This window comes from Dermacentor variabilis, chromosome 5 (genome assembly GCF_050947875.1).
Source record: "Dermacentor variabilis isolate Ectoservices chromosome 5, ASM5094787v1, whole genome shotgun sequence".
NCBI lineage: Eukaryota > Metazoa > Arthropoda > Arachnida > Ixodida > Ixodidae > Dermacentor > Dermacentor variabilis.
In genome coordinates, this window is record NC_134572.1 from 159,524,827 (window position 1) to 159,534,588 (window position 9,762).

The following is a 9,762-nucleotide window of genomic DNA, read 5'->3' on the forward strand; positions in this document are numbered from 1 at the left end:
TGCCAAAACCACTTTCTGATTATGAGGCACGCCGTAGTGGAGGACTCCGGAAATTTTGACCACCTGGGGTTCTTTAACGTGCACCTAAATCTAAGCACACGGGTGTTTTCGCATTTCGCCCCCATCGAAATGCGGCCGCCGTGGCCGGGATTCGATCCCACGACCTCGTGCTCAGCAGCCCAACACCATAGCCACTAAGCAACCACGGCGGGTAATACACGGATGCTCGAGGTGCATTTGCGCCATCGCCGTCGGTGTCGGCGTTGCCGTGCTGTCCTGCTATAGAAGACGCATGCGCGGCTCGTGCATGGAGAATGCACCGTTTCAGAAACATGCGGTACCGCGCTTTCCCCTGGTGGCGTATATTGGCAAGAGGATGCGCCGGGCAGCTGCCGTCAATGCTAACGCGAAGGTATCGTTCGAATATTTCTTTTTTTTTTTGTAGCAGTTGTGACATCGCTCGTGGTTGTCGGCTGCAATAAGCTAGTGTGATACTGCGGGACCTTCAGCAAGCATTTCACAATTAGCCTTAAGCATGCCGCAGAAAAAGAATAAAAGTGGCAACCTAAACTGCGTGTGCCCAGCAAAATGTTCGATAGGCAACACCAACAAGAGCTTAGCAAAGGAAACGTTGCGCCAAGGGGTTTTTAAAGCTTCGCCGCATCAACTTTGTACAATGTGGTGAAGCGTACGAGATGCATTCTTGAGAAAAGTGAGAATCGCAGTCATGCTGTCTTGTACGCGAACATACACCCCTCCCCCCCCCCCCCCCCCCGACACGACCGAAGACAGCGAGTCGTCGCAGTGTGACATTTCGTGACGCCGACACCGACAAAACCAGTCTGCATAGTGCCGTTCGACTAGTCTTCGTGAAATCGGCCGCATAGAGATAACATCGCACCGACAACGAGATTGCTCAAAGTCAACGGAAACATACTACCGAAATTGAAATACATTATCGTCAGCTCTTGCCAACAGTCTTGTGTCGCGCTATAAACTGTGCCGATTTTGTTCAGCGAAGAAACTACCTGCAGCCGGGGTTCGTGCACGTACGCACCCATAGCTGCGCTGGCCTGAACTAACGACCCGGTCACGCTAGGCCGATACGACGCTGATTTTGGTCTCTCGAGTTCAGTGTAGTTCACTTCCGCTCGCAGCAGCCTGAGATGGACCGCTCTTGACTTCGTGCAACCCGCGCACAAGAAGCGCGAAGCGACTGAGAAAGCACGGAAAGCGAGAAACCTGCCAAAATCAGCAATGAGAGCCGTTTGCGAAGTCCGGTCGCCCATGTAAGCTCGTCCCTGGGTGATTCGGCAATGATTGCAAGCGCAAATCTGTACTTTTTGCAGCATTTCCTCAGTAGTTCAGGTCGGTGCAGGCATTGTTACCACAAGAACGTTGGTTTCCACTGTATTTGAAACAAACAGCAAACCACCAACGGTGACTAATATAAACACATGCGCTTTTCGGCGCCTTCGATCTGCCGAACAACAAACAAGCAGGCCTCTGAGAAAAATGTATCGCCTCCGAGATGTCAGAACGCTTATAATATCAGATACCTTGTCGAACTTAGAGAGCTGCCTTTGCTAGGCCTAATGGGGTAAGAAACCGTGAATGGATCTCTGAAAGAGCGCCAAGTTGTCGCTAGTAGTTTGTTGTCGAAGCATCATTACTCAAATCAAACGCAAATACAGGTACCTGTCGGGAGCGATAGTAGGAAACAATGCAGGACGACGACTTCACAGATCCGAAGCGACTGGCTTTCGCCGCGTGAAAAGAAAATCGCCTCCGCCGAGGCGGCCGTCAGCGGTCCGTCTGCCGACTGTCGGCGTCGGTGCAGTGTGGCAGGGACGCCGACAGGACGGAAAACGCTGTCGGCAACAGTCGGCAGACCAAAATCGGTGTCGTTTCAGCCTAATGTAAATGAGCCTTAAGCATTCTTAAGTGTCTCTGCCTAATCTTTGTTTTTTGAGTTCATAGCATAACTGACTGGAACAAATAGCAATCAATAGCTCATTAATTGATTGATTGATTCATTCATTCATTCATTCATTCATTCATTCATCCATATTATGACATTGTCTTGAACAAAAAGATACTGCAAAATGGCGTTATAGGTAAAACCTGGGCAAAGCTATACTCTCCATAGGGAGCAGTTACTTTGGCGCAGTGATCGCTCGTCTACTATGTAAGTAGCTTTAAGAAATCTCGTTCGTCTAGTTGGAGTACACCCACTCTGCTGCTGTCCAAGCGGAGCAAAGATTCCGCATAAAGGAGCACCACAGAAAACTAAACTCAATGCAACAGCAGGAATATTACCGGTACTTTTTTGTTGTTGTTGTCCTCAAGGACGCAAATGCCGGTGTATCGTGTTTACACGTTCATCCCACAAGGAACCCTCCTAAGTGCGGGCACCGTTAAATACATTAAAGAGGAACTCTCAGCATGGTTGGATTAGTAATGTTTTCAAGAACTGGAATTTTATATATTCTTGTGGCAAGAAGCGGTTAGCTATTGGCTCAGAGAACTAAGGGCCAAGTTCTCATCTATAAATGTCGCAGTCAAAACGCTGTGCAGGTACTTTAGTATGACGTCAGAGATGTCGAAGCATCTTTGGGTGTTTGGGTCTTTTTTGTTTTGAAGCATTCACTCGTGCTCACAAGGTTGCTGTTTCTTTCGCGCTGTTTATCGGCGCGGGACAGATCTGTCGGTGTACTTTTCTCGCAAAATACGTACTATAGTGAGGGAATGAAACGCAAACGAGGAAAATTTTAATTATAACAACACTCCGTATGTGCACTAGAGAGTGCCAGGCCATGTCGCTACCAATCTATTATCTAAACTCTCACCTAAGTGTAGGAGCCAAAATCAACCAGATGTCTCACGAACTGCTGAGGCGAAAGTTTGGCGCATTGTTTAGTTAGTCCTAAAACTGACGCGTTTTATTCTGCGAGTATAGCACACAACATGTAGCTCACTTTACTCACGTTCTATATCCGAATGTCGAATACTCAATAGTTTCCCGAATATTGGGGCAGCGTGCTGCATGCGTGCGGCCAATACTCACGCTGGGATCCGACCAAGGAGATGGTGATAGAGGTGGACGATGACGAACTCTGCACGAGCACCGTGACAAGCAGGCCCGTCATGATGCCCACGACGGGATTGCGGATCACGTCGCTCTTGGGGCCCCGGATGGACGACTGGTGTCCGGCGAAGAGCTTGAAGGCCGAGCTGAGCAGGTCCAGCGAGACCAGGAACAGGTACCAGCACGCCAGCAGCACGGCCATCTTGCCCACCATTGACACCACGAACTGCGGCGAACCTTCTGCACGTGTAGGAGGAGAACACGTACTGCAGGGCCTTAGAAATGCAGAGTGTGGCGTCTTTGCGGCTTTATATAAGAACAAGGTACATACTATACGTAGGTAGGATAGTGATATATAGGACCTGTCGACTAGTGGGGACCCGTTAGAGACTCCTTGTGCATGAGGTTGTTAATGCGACAGGCCGTTGCACCGATGACATCATTGAAAAAGCACTGAACAGCTTCCCATCAGCCATATATCGGACATATCGCACGTTACTGTTTCGGTACAACATATGCCGCAAGGTAGACGAAGAAGTACCTCTGGGCTGTTGGCACGTGCTGGTTTTACATCATGGTCACTGGCGAGAGTACGCTGTAAATAGTCTCTGTCATGTCTGTGATTCTCCACACGATATGTTAATTTTAAATCTGTAGCTTCTATGAGTTGGCTGTACATGCGTATGATGTGAACCGTGCTAAGAAGACCAGGAAGTGACCGTGCGCTGTAGTGATGCTCTGTCTCACCATTGTGTTTATCCACTGTTTCCCTTCCATGTCTGATTTGGGTGACTCACCCTCCTGCACAAACCCACCGCACTCGTTTAGATCGCGCGACTGGTCGCGCTCATTTTTGATGGCGGTGGAGTCGTAAGCGGATGGGCGTTATTAGCATACAGCGGTTGCCTCCAGTACCTACAGGAGCATTGATCACGGAGAGCTGTGACACGCAAGTCAACGCAGCCGTTGATGTTATCCTTTGAACTCGTTTAAGTAGTCCCTGGTTCTCGGATTTGATATATTTTTCCAAATTCGGCGGGTAAAAATTGGGTACAATTTTTTAAATGTATTTTCTCTTGTATATTCTCAGACTGTTATTCAAATCGCGATGCAGTATCAGTGTTCAAACCTGAAAGTGAAGTAATTTTTACTGTCTCGGCACTTTGCGAACAGCGTAGTGGCGCCCGTGCAATGTCATTACAGGCCGTACACGGTGTGTTAAAGTGATTAAGGGCGCCAGAAATTGTGGCGCACCCGCATTGGCCGCGGGTGCATCAAAGTCTAAGCGCAGACGCTGAACCTTGCCATGGCAGTGAATGCTTCGCTCTTTTTGGATGAAGTCGCTCCTAAAAACCCTATTGTAGTTGTCCCACCGAGACAATTAAGTAATTCTGTCGAAACGCTTAGCTTCCGGTAACGGTTTTTGTCATGGAATGCCGAGTGAGAGTCGGCGCCTCACGTCGTCCCCGCCTCACCTTCCCTGTCGTCCGGCTGCCTGTTGCTGACGTCGGGGTCCTCCACCTGGAGCAGGGAGCGCACCGACAGAACGCTCGAGAAGGTCGCTTCGCAGCACTCGCCTCCCTCTGCCTTGGCCGACGCGGCGCGTTCCGCGGTGGCCTCGGTGCGCGCGGCAGCGTCGGTGGGCCGGCGCGCTTCCAGAACGTCGGGCGTCGGGGGCTGCTCGAAAAAGCTGGGTATGGTCAAGCGCGGCGAGAGCACGTCGGACGCGTTCGGCGGGCCACCACTGGGCTGTCCCCGGTTGCCCACCGACGTTCTAGCCGCCACGAGGCCGGCCGGAGGCGTGGCACGTTGAACTGTGGCGGGGCCAGAGGACCTTCTGGCCACCGCTTTCTTGGCCGCCTCGAGGGACGAAGGGAGACCTCGGGCGGACGTGCCTTCCTGCGTCGGACGTGGAGGACGGTTACCTCAAGCAATGAAAGCTGCTACAAAACAGGGACTTGGGCGAAGTGGTGTTGCTTTATTTATGACATAGAACAGCGCACATAGAGGACAAAGAGGGACAGATAAAACGGCAAACACCAGCAGGCAGTGTCTGTCGGTGCCTTCATGCTGGTTTTCTTTTGTGTGACTGTTGTATGATCGAAATGAAGCAATAAGAATGTAGGGCCGATGTAATGTAACCATTCTATTCCAACTCTTTTTTCGCTTTCCACGCTCCATGCCCAGGCGGAGCAACGCCTGGGCGTTGCTCCGCCTGTATGTTATCGCCAGGATCGGCCGGTCGTGAGGGGTGGACGGTACGAAAGGTGTAGGATCAAGTGAAAGGAATCGCTACATTATACCGAGCAATATTTTTTTGCATATGATTGTATATAACACGACGTCGCAGGAGCAACCATATTCGAACATGCAGTCTTTTTTATTATTAGAGGCACTTACAGCAGCATAAGGGTGCAAGCTTGTCACCTTTAACCTTAGCAGAGCCAAACAGGCTACTTAACGCATGGCTACTTAACGCAGCTCTCAGCCGGACATTTTTTTTTCGTTACGAGTTTAACGTACGAATACTGCAAAGTGGGTTATGAGGGCCTAGTAAATTGGAGACCGGGTCAACTCTGATAGGCTTGGGTTTTTTAACGCACAGCGAAGGTGCGGCACCCCAGCTTTATTCCATCCCCCTCCCCCCTATCGTAATGCGGCCACCGGGCAAGGATCGAACCCACGCAGTGCCATAGCCATCAGAGCAACCGTCTGGAGGGACTTATGACGATGATGTCCGTCTGCGTAATCACAAAGCACGGCTGGTCTTTAAAACATTTGTGTTTTATAAAAGCCGTCTGCGACCGGCCCTCGCCACAGCGTTCGTTTCATAACACCTATGTCTCTGTCACGAATAGCAGGCGCATTCTTGCGCAGGCCAACGAGGACGTACGTTCTTACTTAAAAAAAATTCTGTAAAAAAAAAGACCTTGCTTTGCAATGAGGTCATTGCGGCTGCCATCTTGGGGTATTAGCACATCGAGAAGAAACGTAAGCAAGAAACACGGCAGCACGACTGCAAGTGCCTCTTGCGCCGAGCGATAAAAATCGATTACGAACAGCGAAAATCTGGTCAATAACGCCCACCGTCAAAAAAAAAAAAAGAAAGAAGGAAAGAAAATTAATGCGTGAGTGATAATGCATGCTGACGTCATCGTGGCCACCATGTTCGGGGCTAGCACCACTAGCACGGTGAGAAACGGCGTGCATGACGTCATCACGTGCAAGCTGTCTGTACCGACCAGGTTCAGGGCAGAGATAATCGATGGGCAGGTAGGAGCCGCCCCCCCCCCTCACACCGCGCAAAATAAATAAATAAATAAGAGCGTCATGTTATCATCTATGTGTTGATTTACCTTTCGCCCATCACCGCTTCCACTCAACAATGATAGTTATGAACTTATGCTTGCGCTCGAGCTTATGAACTTATGCTTGCGCTCTCGCGTAATACGCTCTTACTGTACCAGAACATCGCTAAAAGCAAGATGCCGTGGTAAAACGTTGCCGCACGGGGGTAGCACGGTAGTACACATATTGAGTCGGTATGGAAGGGAACTGCAGATTTGTATGTAACGGTGGCAATTTTTTTCATTGCTGCTTTGAACAAATTTAATGAGGGAACTTTTCTGCAAGAGTAAACTGTTTTAACAAATAACCGTAAGCAAGGTTCTGATTTTCGCATTCGCTAGAATCGCCGTTTGAACATGGAGTGATTTGTTCCCTTTTATACCGGTACACACCGAATGAACATTCCCGAACCGATACCGATTCGAGCGAAAAACTTGGGAAGTTCCCAGGCTTGCTCCTCGTGACTTTCCGGATTTGTTCAATGTTTGCTACGGACAGTTTAATACTTCATCAATAAAGGAGGATTGCATTGCCTTCTCGGAGAACAATTATCGGTTTTCGACGATCGACGACCATGTCTGCCGCTATCGTTGTGCTATAAGTGTAACCTGAGCCCACAAAAACAGGCTACACTTATAGCACAACGATAGCGGCGAACACGGTCGGCGATCGCCGAAAATCTGATCAACGGGTCAAGCGCGTCGGCTTTCACACATCAATCGTCGAATGTTCCAGACTAATCGCTGGGACGCGCGCGTCTTCCACAAAGTTCTACACCATTCGCGTCACGGGATGAAGTCGGATAACACAAGGTTCGGCGACAACAGACAGCGGATAGAAGCATCGGTAACATTCCAGAAACTTCCTATACTTGGAGGCGCGTCCTGCGCTGTGCGATAACATTTGTTAAGCGGTGAAACGTGGTAACCCGAGAAAAGATCAACATGTACACGTGTTAACAGTTAAAAAGTAACTGTAAATAAGCCTTTATTTTCTAATATATGTTCAAACATGGGCCCTCCAAAGCTGCATCCTACGCTCGCAAAACCTACGTTTACCAAATAAAAGACCCGCACGCAGTATACTGCAACCAAACACGTACAAGAAGAAACACGAGGAAGAAGTACAAGACGCACAAAATAGCGAAAATGAAGACTGTACATGTGTGGAATGTGCAATGTAAAATACGAGACTACGGCAATATAATCTTTGTCGTTAATTCCATACACATACGCGAGCATTACTCTTCCCACAGCACATGCACAACAAAGCCGTAACCGCAGCAGAAGCGACCCGAAGCCCAGTATAGCGCCACGTATATCTTGGATAATTCCCGCTAATCCTTCCTCGTAGCTTTGTTGTCACCTCCCCCGTCATCAAACCCGGAGTCCCGGCGCAGGCCCTGCCAACAGACGGTGACGGGTCGAGATTAAAGTCGCTTGCTCCAAATGTGGGTGCTAGTGTAAGAGATTGCGGTATAAAAGAGAGAGTTTCTTACAAATATTACTACGGGTGACTTTAGCGCTGGTGTCTAAGGGAGCTGAGAACATGGCGGTTCAGTCGTTCACTGCAGCCAGCCTGGGAATGGTAATTAGTACACGCATTGGCCTAAAGTTCGGTCTTGTTACTTCAAGCTGCTTTATGGCTCTGCAAATTGATCCCTTCGAGCCAAATACTGCGCTATAGATGCAACAATTCGTAATGGTTAGGCATGCACAGGAACTAATTACCTTGTTGAGCTTAAAAGAAAGAGAGAACAAAAAAAAAAACGCGGTGGCTTAGCGGCTATGTTTTGCGCTGCTCAGCACGAGGTCGCGGGATCAAATCGCGGCCGCGGCGGCTCCATTCCGATGGGGGCGAAATGTAAAAACGTCCGTGGTCCCGCGCACTGGGGCACGTTAAAGATCCCCTGGTGGTCGAAATTAATCGGGAATCCCTCACTACGGCGTGCCAAATCGTGATTATGGCACGTAAAACCCCATAACTCAATTCAATTTAAGAAAAACTATGTTTGCTCGGAAATTTAGAGAGACAAATAATGCCGCAAAACCACTTGAAGCCGCAAGCACGAAGATCAGACAAATCCATCCAGAAGCAGTCATTCCCTCGGTAGAAAATGCACAGTCGCCGCCGCCCGAGTTCCCGGGGTAAATTTCGTGCGTAACTCCGTGTTCTCGCGTTACGTAGCGAGGACAATGGCACTCGGTTAATAATTTTCCGTCCAGGCCCGTACGCTCGCAACGTGTACCGGCTCGTCGGCTACGTCGTCGGCTGCTCTCCGGGCGGGACGCGCGTTCGTCGCGGTGCCCCTCGCCTCGTCGAGAGGGCGGACGTCGCGGCCGGCGCTCGTCGAGGGCGCCGGGCGAAGTGTTCGGCTCGCCGCCGGCGGGGCCGCAGCCGCGCCTCCCGAGACCGGCGGCGGACGATCGCTGCTTCGTCGGCGGCTCCGCGGCGCAGCGATGGTCCCCGAAGACGACGGCCCGCCGATCGACAGCGAGGACGGGCACTCGGACCTCGCCCGGAAGCCGCTCGAGCTCTCGGAGCACGTCTCTTCTGTGACGAACGGCGTATTGGACAACGTCATCCTCCCGAGACCCGAACACAGTTCGCGATCTGTATCGCCTTTTCATGTCGCTATCCTTGTCGTCTACTGGGGGGGGGGGGGGGGGGGGGGGGGGGGGGTTATTTCGCAAGAGTACGTACACCTTGTGGACCACCCATTTCGGCCGCTACTGATTGGATGCAGCTGTACGAGAGAGACGAGTGGCCCTAGCCAATCAGCAGCGGCCGAAATGGACAGTCCACTAGGTGGACTGTTACAGAATACCCCCCCCCCCCTCGGTGTTTTGGGAATCTTAAACACACACATTTTGGAGACAATGCAGTTCTTGACGAGGTACTAGCACTTTTCTGCATGGGGTATCTGCGTTTCCATAGCCTCTTTTCGTGGGCGCGTCCCGAAGACTGTGCAGCCTGAAAATGTGGGTCGACATCAACGATAGCGCAGTCAACAAATTTCAGCAGTCCGACGCTTCTACTTCCTTCACGCGAGGAGTGGCGCGATAGGGTGCCGTGCGCAGTGACTACAGCCCATTCTTTCCTCCAGCTCGCTCAGGGAAACACTGTCCTTCTTTGACTTCAACGACAGGTTAAATCGCCTTCCAACTTTTTTTTTAGATACCACGGTTAGATGCCAAAAGCGGTGTCTCCATGCACGCGAAAACTGATTTTCTTCGCTTAAACGCAGAGATGAAGATCTGACATCGCCTAGCGAGCTCGTATGGTAGTACGTCCCGGATTGTCATGCCATGGCGCGGCACGCGAAA

General features: G+C 50.6%; 1 protein-coding gene across 1 annotated transcript; it reads right to left on the reverse strand.

Annotated features, from left to right (window-relative positions):
* Positions 1–1,803: 1,803 nt before the first annotated feature.
* On the reverse strand, positions 1,804–9,020 carry LOC142583683 (uncharacterized). The gene is made up of 4 exons (XM_075694169.1): positions 8,685–9,020; positions 4,564–4,987; positions 3,068–3,328; positions 1,804–1,871 (listed from the first exon to the last, which is right to left on the reverse strand). The coding sequence occupies exons 1-4, from the start codon at positions 9,018–9,020 to the stop codon at positions 1,804–1,806; spliced, it is 1,089 nt and encodes a 362-aa protein (XP_075550284.1).
* Between the last annotated feature and the right edge of the window lie 742 nt (positions 9,021–9,762).

Bases quoted from the DNA above. Each gene is read 5' to 3' on its own strand.
- LOC142583683 (XM_075694169.1), bottom strand. From the start codon at position 9,020: ATGACGTTGTCCAATACGCCGTTCGTCACAGAAGAGACGTGCTCCGAG. The intron at 4,988-8,684 runs GTACACGTTGCG...CGTCCGACGCAG, and splicing joins ACGACGTAGCCGACGAGCCG to GAAGGCACGTCCGCCCGAGG. The intron at 3,329-4,563 runs GTGAGGCGGGGA...CTACACGTGCAG, and splicing joins GCAGCCGGACGACAGGGAAG to AAGGTTCGCCGCAGTTCGTG.